Raw genomic sequence first — 12,158 nt, forward strand, 5'->3', positions numbered from 1 at the left:
TATGTACACACATTTGTGATGAGGATATTGTCTAGATTGCTCTCTGCATACACGTGTTAGACACGGAAGGTTTATATATTACAAATTAACATTCTAGAACTCCTATCTACTAGTTTCCTGCTTCAGCCTGTTCATCTCTGCACGTACACCATGACTCCATTCTATGCATGCATGCTTTCTTTCCCTACTGTCCCTTTCCGTGTCCTTTTCTAGTGTCTTTTCCCAGTGGCAATTGACGGAAGTGCTTTTGGTAAAAACTGCAAGGGGTATCTCTAATAACCAAAAAGAAAAAAAGAAAAGAAAGGCCAATAGTTCCTAATAACTCCGATCCGTCACCCTTTATGTAACCGCCTATTCAACGCTGGATGCTATATGCTGTGTGTATGATGCTTGCTTGGCGTGGATATTGGTGAGTGAGTGTGAAAAGCTAATTCGGCGATAGGTGTTGGTGAGTGGATGTGAGAGGATAGTTCGGCCACATAAGAGGTTGTGAGCCGGCTGGGTGGGTGGGGGTTTTCCCCTCCCCCTTTTCTGTTCCCCCTAGAGCCGAAAAAGACACATCACCCCCTGCTTCAGTTTTCTCCAGGCTCATTGCACGACCTGCCTGGGCGTCACGAGTACTTCGTTAGTACGCAGAGCCCAGCCGGCGCGGGCGAGCCAGAACAGGGCAAACGGCGGGGTCGTCAGCAGCGAGAGCAAGCCTCCCAGGATGAGCTTGAAGACCTGGGGCACCCAGGTCTTGTCGTAGACCCAGTCGCCGCCCGAGCGGGTGCCGAAGGCCGTTAAGACGCCGACCGATATGGGCCACAGCAGGGCGAAGCTAGGCACTGCCACCAACAAGGCGCGCAGGACCTGAGACGCCATGAAGCCCAGCCAGTGCGCCGCGGATCCCGGACGCGCCGTCTCCGTCTTCCGGTCCAGGAACAAAAACCACCGCGCTGGTCGCCACTCGGGCGGCTGCAGGAACCCCACGGGCGCTACCGCCCCCTTGGCCAAGTCCCGGTTCACAAGCACCAGCTCGATCAGCCACGTGATGATGCACTGCACGATGATGGTCACGGCTGCATCGCCCGCCAGCGTGTTGGGCAGCTGGAAGAGCCGGATCGGGTGCCGCTCTGTATCTTGATTGGTGTACATTGCTACGCGGGTATTAGCCTTTGAGGATGTGAGATATATAAACGGGTGTGAGTGTGTGAAAGTGGGATTGCAAGTGAGAAAGGGGAATCAGTTGCGTGACAGAGAATGAAACACAACAGCACGCGGCGCCAACTAACAGGCATGAGAGAAAGAGAGCAACTCATCGTGAGGCAGAACTCTGACTAACAACGAATCCAGATGTCTCTCGCCACACACCCACCCCACATGAGACAATAAGAGAGAGAAAAAGAGCTCACCATAAGCAATGGCAAAATTAATGCCCCCTGAAAGCACCATGGCACCAATGCCATCGATAATGAAGATGTAGAAAAATTGATGGCGCGTCATGGCGTCGGTGGGTTTTTGCAGAAGCAGCGGTGGCTCTTCCTCGTGGTCGTCATTGTGAGTGGCAACTATGGATGGGGGGGGCTCAGGCCGTACCGTTGCTGACGACGCAACCGACGACACACCCCTCTCGAGATCGCGACCCTGGTCGTCGTCGGTGGCCGCCGGGGTTGCGTCTCCTTCTCCATCGGATACGGGGCCGGCGCCGGCAGTTGTGGCAGCAGACGCTACGAGCGATGCTGGCTCTTGCTCTGGCTCCGTCGCTGGCGCTACCGGCGCCTTGAAGAACGGGTTGCGGCTCCACTTCATGGTGGATAATGGGCGGGCAGTCGGACTGACGGAAAATCTCTTTTCGTTTTTTTTTTTTTTTCGATTCCTTCCCAATGTTCGGTTGGCGGTCAGGCGAGATTATACCCAACTAGATTTGAGCATGCAATTATATCGTGCGTGCGTGCGTTGCGTTTGGCTTGACGCAAGGCGACGTGTGGTGCGCAGTGGCATGCGGCGCCACAAAGTATTCCGTGAGGTGCTGAACCCTAAGTGACGTGAGACAAAGGCAAGGGCAACGCGGTTGCACAAGGAAATGTCAATTGCCTTGGATACCTGGGAGGCGGGCAAGGTATTTCCTTTCTGAAGCTCAACGTGGGGTCTTTGTCTTCAATTAAGCATGAAACCCAACGAAAACCAGTTTTAGGTACCTAATTACCGGATGAGAAATCCCCAGTGGAGGCAATCGAAAAAAAAAAGGGCGTAGGGTAAGCAAGCGATTAAAGCAGGCCCCGAGTTTCAACGGCGGCAGCCAAGACAACAATAAATATTGGACGCACGCAAGCAAGGATTGACGACTCCCGAGAGGGAAATGGAATAAAAAGGAAGAGAAAGAAGAAAGCCAAGAAATTGAAAATCAAAAGCAAAAAGGAAGAGGAAACAATGAGAGCGCGACGTGGTTCGATTAGTGGTCGCCCCAAGGAACCGGAGCGGAAGGAGGCGCGGTTAGTAAGTGACAGTCCGCCGGACCCCTTCAAATTGAATTATTAAATGGAGATCCATCTCGCTTCCCCAGGGCTCCCGCCGCTCGCGGTTCGATTCGGGAAGCTGCTGAGCTTATTCAGTTGCGCTAGCCCCATTCTGACCCTAGCGCATCCGTCATCGTCACCTCGAGATTAAGGCTCGCCATTTACATTGAAAACTCTTCTGCAAGAGTGCTTTGTTAAAGTTATCGATATAGCATGTCAGCCGGGCTGTACATGTGGAGCTTGAGGTTGTGGATCGAACGCAGAGGGAGGTGTTCGGGGACATTGGCACGCCGAAGGCAAGGTAGGTACGGAAAATAATGTTGAATTACATAGGATTTCCAGGAGTCGCTGTTCTGTAATGCGGGCCAGGGGACAGCGGGACACTGGGAGCCTGGGATGTACTTTAGGTATTCCCGTCAAGGAAGCGGCGCCTATAGTCCAATCACGGAATGATAGGTTGTGGGCGCGGCACTTGGCACTTGTGAGGAATAATGAGAATGGATGTATTCTAAGTAGAAAGAAAGGCCTCTAGGATTCTATAGTAGGTGCTCTAAGATCTACGGCCTAAAATGGTCAAACCATATGCACTAGATTTGCTGACGGATTTGCCTGGTGCCTTACCTTGATGCCCCACACTTACCTTACCTGCCTTATCGAACCCCACACTTCTAGCGCTCTTCACCATACCGCCTGACCTGTGGTGAATCCTGCAACAACACCCCCACATTGCATGAGACCTAAAAACTCTGCTTTCCCCTCGACGCTTCTATCAGTTCAGCCGTAGACTGCGCGCTGAACATTGCTTGCTAAACGCTGCTTTTCGGTTTCTTTCCTTGGCTTGGGCGTATTGGGGCACTCGCAGAGTCGACGCCTTGGCCAAGAGCCACCCGCTGCCTTCTTAGGTAGGTACCTTACCTTGACTACCGGAAACAGTCGCCTGCCAGAACCGTGAATTCTCGCCCAAATAACCCGACTCTCTTTCTCAGTTGTTACTGCTGCGTACTACTCCAACACATTCCTTTCCTTCTACGAAGTAAAAAGGGCCTTGCATATTTAAAGATTGAGAAAGAACGATTGTTAACTCTTTTTAGCATCGCCCGAATGTCTAGCTCTTCGCAGTCCGGGAAGCCGGGCCTCGCCAAGCTAGACCTCGATGCACGAGCCTCAGAGCTCAAGCAGAGACTTCTCGAAAGTCGTGGCCAGAGCCAGTCGGCGGCCCGCTTCAACTCTTCTTTGTCTGCCAATGATGCTGCCAGAGTGACTGCCAGTGCGCCTACCCCGTCACGCAGGGCTCAATCTAATACCTCGGCGTCCAAGCTGGGGGAGCAGCCGACCGTCGCTCACTTTGTGCCCCATCAGATACCCCAAAAGCCGCGTCAGATGTCGCTTCGAGCTGATGCGAATGATATTGCAGCACTAATTTCTTCTATATCCGCCAATACCCCTACCGTATCGGCTCGTACTGAGGACAATGGTGCGGCCAAACAGGAGGCCAAACAGCAGGCCAAACAGCCAGTCAACCCACAGCCCAGCTGGAACAAGAATCCCACGACAGGTTCGGCGTCTTCGCACACGGCTTCTCCGAAATCGGCTGCTCCACCATCTCAACCGCGCCGCTCTGCGCCTGAACGTCCGGTACTGACCCTTAAAGTGGACGGCCAACCCCTTGCCCGGGACAATAAAAATCACAACCAACCGAAGCAGTCGTCTTCTTCCACTTATCAAGAGGGCGAGGCCAAGGCAGACCGCCCGAATGGAGACGGGCGTTCGGGCTATGAGACGCCTCTGCCCACCCCGAAGCAAGACACCGCTTTTTCTACAGGTGATATCAGGGAGAACAGAGCTCGACCTGATTCTGCTGGCACGAAATCAAGCGCACAGGTCTACAAGGCAACCGCAACCGGACAGCATAATTCGACCAATAGCAATGGAGCCCGCATAGCCGATAAAATTACCGGAGGAGAGAAACAAGTTCAGAAAATGCCCGTCGCGACAACTAACCATATATCCGCCAGTGAGGCCTTGGAGCGGGCTCTTGAGCTTGATAAAGAGCTCGGCGATTGGCTTGTTCTTACAGACTACTATGATGTTGAGTCTCGCACACGAAAACTCGAACGTCACCGCAAGGTCAAGGCTCTTGCTGCCGAGAAGTTGAGAATTGAAAAACAGGAACAAGAATTGATGGAAGAGGAAATGCTTGAGATGGGCATTCGGCGACCAACCGCCGGCCACTGTATAAACACGATGCCTGGCGCTGTTCAAGGCTATAACAGCCCTAATATCCCCACCACAGTGATCGCAGAGCCTGTGGCGACAGAACTTGCGGCGACAGAACGTACGGGAGCACACTTGAAGGAACAGGCGCCCGCAAAACCAGCAAATATTCTCGACCAGAAGTCACAAATCATTCCGGAAAAGAGATATTATGACGAGACTGGAGATAACGCCCATAAAGAGAAGCAGGCCCGAATGGAAGAAGCACCCACCCGTCCCAAAGAAGTCAATGATGGGTTCGGGGGAGGTAACCAGCGAGAGAGGGATTTGCGTCAAGACTCTCGCCATGAGTTCCGTCACGAGAATCGCAATGAACTCCGCTATGAGCCACGGTCGTCAACGTTTGACAGACGCCCTTCTCGCTTCGGAGGTCATTCCCCGCGTCGATATAATCACCCTCCACCCTATCAGAGCCGGAGCCGGAGCCGGAGCCGGAGCCCACCAAATCGTCCCCGCAATTCCTCGCCTCTACGTATCTCGCGTCCATATGGCCCGCGAGGCCGTCCTGATCATGGCGAATTCCTCGACTCATTTCCCAAGTATGACAGTTACAGAGGAGACGGCGGCCAGTATCCGCCTTTGCCCCGTGAGCTTCGTCAACGCGACAGTGGACAGTTTTCTCCCCCAAGTCACAAAGCCTTGGGTCCAAAGGGAGGTCAGTCCTATCTACCTTCCCGCCGCTACTAGCTCTTTGAGTCCTCTGCCCCATCGAGCCGGCAGAATCGTAAATTTTAGAGTAATGTCAAAAAAGACAGCGGCCCGTAAGGCATTGACTTCACGTCTGACTCCGAGTGGATTGCCGCAAAGACATACGCTGTGCCTTCCGAGCCGCTAGCCTTTGTAGGAACTCAAGATCTTCTCCTATCCTGACAGACTATTTCCGTCAATTGCGCGAACCCGTTTTGAATGCTTGTTAATGTTCTGCCAGACGCTCGGTTCTTCATTGTCAAATCGTTCAACGAAGACAATGTCCTCAAATGCATGGAAGATGTGAGTATATACACTGAGTTCGCCCACCTCAAGAGTACAACCCGTGTTACCTACGTGGTGGGGGTGGGCTGGTCTGCTGTCGTGAGACATGGATGCTAAAAATCCGGTCTACAGGGTGTATGGGCAACGCAGGTACAAAACGGACAAGTCCTCACCAGTGCTTTTGCCAATTGCAGAAACGTCATCTTATTCTTCTCGATAAACAAATCGAAGGCATTCCAGGGATACGTTAGTTCATACCCTTCCGTGTTCACGGTTGGGGCCTCCACTTTGCTCACAACGGACTAAATAGGCACGAATGGCTACTGCCCCTTCTCCAGACACGCCTCGGCCCAAGTGGATGAACGGGATACACTGGGATGTGTCCCCTCCATTCCGAGTCGAGTGGCTGAGCAAAGTGCCATTCGAATTCTTCCGCGCTGGGCATCTCAAAAACCGATATAACGAGTACCTCCCAGTCCTCGTTGGCAAAGACGGCCAGGAGATTGAGGAAGAGTGCGGCCGACAGTTGCTGCTCGAGATGGAGCAGTTTGCCGAGGCCAAGGCTGGCGTGGAAGCGGCTCGCCGCGGAGCCAAGAAACCCATTAAGCGAGGATAGTATGGAACACTGATAGAATCGTGCCCGGTTCCGTGCCCGGTTCCGCCGCGGGTTTGTCCACGACCACAGCCGTCAAAAGCAGATTTATCAAGCCCCTTGACATAACGGCGCCCTAGATCGAGCGAATAAATATATAATTCATAGCAGCCAGACTTGATAGAGCGAGAACCTACTGGCAGCAGTAGTATATACGAAAGTCTCCCAGCCGATTAGGACTCATCTATCGAGAGGTGAGAGGCTGTAACTTGCTTCCGAACTGTGTCGCCAGCGGCCTGAACGTGCACGCTCGATTAGCAGCCTCGAGTTTTATTTACTGCCCAGTCCAGCCGGTTCGCCAACCATGGTAGATTTGGTGCACGGTGCAAGTGGGACTACATTGTTTGGTAGCGATTTTGTGAACCGCGCTGCCGGGTCCGGATTCAGGGCGGCTCTCTCTTCTCTCTGGTAACTCTGAAAATCCGTGCCCGTTTCCGGCCAAGGAGGTTCCAATCGAGGTGGAATCGAATCTGCCCTCTCCAGATTGCTCTCAGGTCGTTTCTACAATGAGTGCAACACCACACGGAGATGTGGGCAGGGGTGTTCGGATCTAAAAAAAGAAAGAAAAAAAAAAAAGGAAATCAGATGAGCGATGACGCGGACCTAGTCGTCTTGTCTCCACGTGTTGGTGTTGGTGTTGGTGTTGGCGTTGGATGTTGGACGTTGGCGGGCCTCGAAGCGAGCCTGTTATTAGCCCCTTACATACGGATTCTTCCTCATTTAAGGAGAGTTCTGGGGAATGTTGACCTTGCCAAGGTTGCCCCTGAACTCCCCGCACCAGCGAACCCCCCACTTCGGACCCATCACCGACTTCGCTCTTGTTTCAGGCGACGAGCCTGGCGATAATCTGATGCGAGGCGCTAATACGGTAACGCGAGCCTTTGGTTTTGGCCTGCCCAACAGTGGACGAAGAAGGCTCCTCGGGTCATGCCATGCCATGATCCATGCCTCGCATCCATCCTTCCCAGCGGCAATATGGCATGGCATGGGTTGATGATTTTGATTGTGATCTTGGCGACCCCTCTCGTTCTTCTCTCTGCTTTGTTTCTTATGTCGCTTAGACTTGCCCTTGGCGAGGCGAATGACTGACTTCAAGGCTTCTAAGTTGTCCGCAGCGCGATGTTCCTCCACCATACGTGCATCCCCTGTTTTGGTCGCCAACAATGTCGTGATCCCTACTTATCCTAGACCAGGTACAGCTCCGCGCGCTTCTTGGTTTCGCTGAAACGGTTGGCTTGGTCTGGCGTCTCTTCACCTACTGCGTATCTCCCTGGGTCGTTAGTGATCTTGTCGTGTCTACAACGGGCCCTGTCTACCCTGTCGGCGAGATGGAGTCACGGCCGTGTCATCCGCAAGGCATGGCAAGGTGCTTTTCTAACTCGTGGCATATAAGAGGCTGCTCAAGCCCACGGTTGGGTGTCAACTCTCTTCTCAACCATCTGGCGAGACCATTCATTCACTTCTTTCGGCTTTTTTCGTTGTCTACATTCATCCGCTCACTCGCATTTCCATTGACTGGAGACTGTTTTGTTCCTATCTCTTCTCTCCATACCACTGTCCTTTCGAAGCCTCCGCTCTTTTCCGCTAGCCGGCCCTGTTCAACCTGACAGACACTCGACCTCGACCCGATATTTCCCAACATCAGTTCGAATAAACCAGTCGTCCAAGATGTCTTCCCTGTCACTCAAGACCCTCCTGGCTGCTTTTGTCGGCCCCTCCCTGGTTGCTGCCCACGGACACGTCAAGAACATCGTCGTGAACGGCCTTTCATACCAGGCTTTCGACCCGTCAACCTTTCCCTACATGCAGAACCCGCCCAAGGTCGCCGGGTGGACTGCGGCAAACACCGACAACGGATTCGTCGGGCCAGAGTCCTTCGCCGCTGGCGACATCATCTGCCACAAGAGCGCCACCAACGCTGGGGGCCACGCCGTGGTTGCCGCTGGAGACAAAGTCTTTATCCAGTGGGACACCTGGCCGGAGTCGCACAAGGGGCCCGTCATTGACTATCTGGCCAACTGCGGCGTGGCTGGCTGCGAGACAGTCGACAAGACCGCGCTCCAGTTCTTCAAGATCGACGAGGTCGGCCTGGTCGACGGCACGACGGCGCCCGGGACCTGGGGGTCGGACCAGCTGATCAAGAACAACAACTCATGGCTCGTCGAGATCCCTCCCACCATTGCCCCGGGCTTCTACGTCCTGCGCCACGAGATCATCGCGCTGCACAGCGCCGGGCAGGCCAACGGCGCCCAGAACTACCCGCAGTGCTTCAACCTGCAAGTCACGGGCGGCGGCAGCGTCGCCCCCGCCGGCGTCAAGGGCATGGCCCTGTATACGGCCACGGACCCGGGCATCCTCGTCAACATCTACACCCCGCTCGCAAGCTACAAGATCCCCGGCCCAGCCCTGATCGGCGGCGCCGTCAAGATCGCCCAGGGCTCGTCCGCCATCACCGCGTCGGCCACCGCCATCACCAGCTCGGCGGCGGCGTCGCCCGTCGTCGCCACCACCACCGCCGTCAAGCCCACGACGTCGTCCTCCACCAGCAGCAGCGCCGCCGCCGTGGCACCGACGACCGCTGCTTCGGTGCTAGCGACCACCAAGCCCGCCACGACAGCTGTTCCCCAGACGACCGCGGCTGCGGTGCCGGCGGCAACCACCAAGCCCGCCACTACCAGCAGCAGCTCGACTTCGAGCAAGCCTTCGACGCTTTCCACCTCCACCAAGGCCACGGCAGTGACCACCAAGGCCGCGGCAGTGCCGACGCCCGCAGCGCCTGTCACCGGCGGCGGGAGCTGCAAGGGTGCGCCTGTAACTGGGCAGAAAGTCCGCGTCCACCCGCGCGACATTGCGGCCAGCTAGGCAGGCTTGTTTTTCCCATGTCCCTGCTTTGGGAAGCGAATGGGGGTCGGTTACTTGGCTGGCCGCTTGTGGTTGGTTCCCGAAGCTGTATGTATACGGTGTATGTTCTTGTTTGGCGGCATCTCTTGGACAAACCACTTCTGGACAGATAGAAGGGATTGGAGATTTGGATTCACTTCTTTCCTTTTATTGTTATATTTTACTCTTACTCTTCTTCGTACTTGTACATACTTAGTTTGAAACCCGAATCTATATCTTGTTTTGATGGGATTATTGTTTCTTGTTCATATCATCCTTCTTGAGGGATGGGACGCTTTCGATTTGTTTCTATTTCCTGCCTCGCCTGAGACTAGAGAAATCGCCAGCACTCCAGAATAATAGATTGTAGATGAGCGTGTAGAAGAGTCTAAGATATGGTAGGTTACCGCCCCAATCAGGTATTGAGGGAGGTCACATCAACGGGTAAGGGGACTTTACCCGCAATATCGAGATCCGCCAATCACTCGCTACTCCCCAAGCCGAAGCAATACCCGCCATCTCGGTTCCTGGTGAGGAGTTGAACAACTATTACGGGTCAAGGGCGAGCGGGGGAGGGGCCGGAATAAACAGATCGCGTGTTATGCGTACCTGGTTTATTCTCCGAGGGGTTAAATGTGGACGATGCGAAACGACGTGCAACAAGATCTCTCGCGTGGTCCATAGAAATCTACCGGACATGGCAGAAACATGAACCACCACGCACATCATGAGACGAATCGTCGCAATTCTCCCACTGTTTGCCCCCGTGCTCGCGGCGAACCGAACCGTCGCGCCCCCTGGATGCATCACCGTGTCCAAGTCTGGCGGCGAGGCCCGGCGCTCCTATAGCACCATCCAGGCCGCCGTCGACGCGCTGTCGACGGCATCCGCAGACGCGCAGTGCATATTCATCTCGCCTGGGACGTACACGGAGCAGGTGCTGGTGCCGGCTCGCCGAGCGCAGCTGAGCGTGTACGGGTCGACGGCGGACACTGGCGGCTATGCGGGCAACGAGGTGACTATCACGAGCAGCAAGAGCCAGGCCGACGGGCTGTCCAACGACGGCTCGGCCACACTGCGTGTCAAGGCGGCCGGCTTCCGGCTATACAATGTCAATATCAACAACGGCCACGGGCGCGGTAGCCAAGCCGTGGCGCTGAGCGCCTCTGCTGATAGCGCCTACTATGGCTGTGCGTTCACCGGCTACCAGGACACGCTGCTCGCCGACACGGGCACGCAGCTGTACGCGCGCTGCCTGGTCCAGGGGGTGACGGATTTCATCTTTGGCCAGCACGCGCCGGCGTGGTTTGAGAAGTGCGATATACGCGTGCTTTCCGCCTCGATGGGATACATTACAGGTGAGCAGACACGTCTTCTTGAAGGGGGGTTGATGGGATGACTGACTTAAGCCCATCCATGGGGGGACGGCAAACTAGCATCGGGGCGGAGCTCCTCTTCGGACCCAAACTACTACGTCTTCAACAGCTGCAGCATAGCGGCTGCGGCTGGCAGCAATGTTGCCGACGGGGCCTTCTATCTCGGCCGCCCGTGGCGGGCGTATGCGCGTGTCGTTATGCAGAAGACGTCCATGACGAGCGTCGTTAACCCAGCGGGCTGGCGCATATGGAACGCTGGGGATGAGAGGACGAGCAACGTGCTCTTTGGCGAGCACGCCAACACGGGTGCCGGAGCAAAGGGCACCCGCGCGCCGTTTGCCACCAAATTCAGCTCGGCCGTCGCCATCGAGACGGTTCTGGGGAGTGGGTTCACTGGCGCAGGCTGGTTTGACTCGGCTTATCTGTGAGTGTACTTGGGGCGTGATCTTCAGAATTACGAGACGCCCCCTTTTTCTCTCGCGCAAATGGTGAACAGTTGCAGCTATTCCAGACGAGAAGTCGTATACGTGATCTCGTTTACCCGGTACCCTATGTGAATTCCAGAGATCGAGTATTTTAGTGCCTGTTTCCTCTGAACAGGGAACTGTGTGATCTCGCAACTCAAATTCGCTGGTGTGTACACAATGGCTGCTTCTGTCTGCGGGATACGGGGCAGAGCCGAGTGTCAAGGCCAGAGAACGCCAGGCCCGAGACAACATGTGGTGTGCAAAGTGGCCGTGATAAGACACGAGAAAAGGACGACGATTGAATCCATGTCATGAACCCCATTACTGCCGATTTCTCCGAGTCTTCTCATCATTCCTATTATTAGCAACGGTCCTGATGGAGTTCAAATGATCAATCACCAAACGTGCCACGCAGGTCCACACATCTCATGCAGGCCTTATCCGTGCTTAGATTATGTCGCGAGACTGAATAGAGGTGAGGGCCTCCGAAACTAGACAAAATACATTAGTAAGACTTACATGACAGTTGTCCCGATTGACAAGCTGCGTGTTGTCTGGGGATTGTTTTGCCCCCACACCGCCAGGGAGGCGCAATGAGGGGGCAATGGCGAGGCTGAGTGTTTTTCCTTCCTTTCCTGGCCATTGGCAATTTTGCCAATCTAAACCAGCTAGTGGAAACTAGAAAGAACAAATTGGATGGATTTATAGCTTTTGAGCCTCTTTGCTTGGGCACTGCCTGGTTTCGCTGCCCGCGGCCCACTCCATCCAAGCGGACAGGTAGGTGGGTAAAACTGGAAGGCGGATGAGATGGAGCCATTAAGGAGGTTGCACCGCTCCTTCCTCCTAGGTCGCCTTCAATTTTGCGTAGCACCGTCTCGCTCGTGGTAGGTGCGGCCTACTTCTATGGTTCATGGGGAAGCGGCATTGCGCATTTGGGATTCGAGAGTTATTTTTGTCAAGTTCCATCTCTGACCTGCGTCGATGAAATCGTGGACCTGATGTTAAGCAAAGACGAAATAATCCTTTCCCAACTCAAGTT

The 12,158-nt window shown here is 54.6% G+C and overlaps 4 protein-coding genes across 4 annotated transcripts; 3 read left to right on the plus strand and 1 right to left on the minus strand.

Moving 5' to 3' along the window:
* Window positions 1-588: 588 nt before the first annotated feature.
* Window positions 589-1,485, minus strand: B0T26DRAFT_743025 (uncharacterized protein; the record flags this gene model as incomplete). Its single annotated transcript, XM_060444200.1, has 2 exons — window positions 589-1,139; window positions 1,395-1,485. 2 exons carry the CDS (start codon window positions 1,483-1,485, stop codon window positions 589-591), a joined length of 642 nt encoding a protein of 213 aa, XP_060292954.1.
* Window positions 1,486-5,540: 4,055 nt separating this feature from the next.
* On the plus strand, window positions 5,541-6,732 carry B0T26DRAFT_415356 (YTH domain-containing protein). The gene is made up of 3 exons (XM_060434889.1): window positions 5,541-5,762; window positions 5,877-5,990; window positions 6,055-6,732. Exons 1-3 carry the CDS (start codon window positions 5,679-5,681, stop codon window positions 6,358-6,360), a joined length of 504 nt encoding a protein of 167 aa, XP_060292955.1. The 5' UTR covers window positions 5,541-5,678; the 3' UTR covers window positions 6,361-6,732.
* A 1,065-nt stretch (window positions 6,733-7,797) lies between these two features.
* On the plus strand, window positions 7,798-9,258 carry B0T26DRAFT_786253 (glycosyl hydrolase family 61-domain-containing protein; the record flags this gene model as incomplete). Its single annotated transcript, XM_060446780.1, has 2 exons — window positions 7,798-9,132; window positions 9,220-9,258. Exons 1-2 carry the CDS (start codon window positions 8,065-8,067, stop codon window positions 9,256-9,258), a joined length of 1,107 nt encoding a protein of 368 aa, XP_060292956.1. The 5' UTR covers window positions 7,798-8,064.
* A 745-nt stretch (window positions 9,259-10,003) lies between these two features.
* B0T26DRAFT_743028 (family 8 carbohydrate esterase) lies at window positions 10,004-11,080 on the plus strand (the record flags this gene model as incomplete). The annotated part of the gene is made up of 3 exons (XM_060444201.1): window positions 10,004-10,095; window positions 10,126-10,634; window positions 10,713-11,080. The coding sequence occupies 3 exons, from the start codon at window positions 10,004-10,006 to the stop codon at window positions 11,078-11,080; spliced, it is 969 nt and encodes a 322-aa protein (XP_060292957.1).
* Between the last annotated feature and the right edge of the window lie 1,078 nt (window positions 11,081-12,158).

This window comes from Lasiosphaeria miniovina, assembly GCF_030549165.1.
Source record: "Lasiosphaeria miniovina strain SMH2392-1A chromosome Unknown B0T26scaffold_6, whole genome shotgun sequence".
Lineage (NCBI taxonomy): Eukaryota > Fungi > Ascomycota > Sordariomycetes > Sordariales > Lasiosphaeriaceae > Lasiosphaeria > Lasiosphaeria miniovina.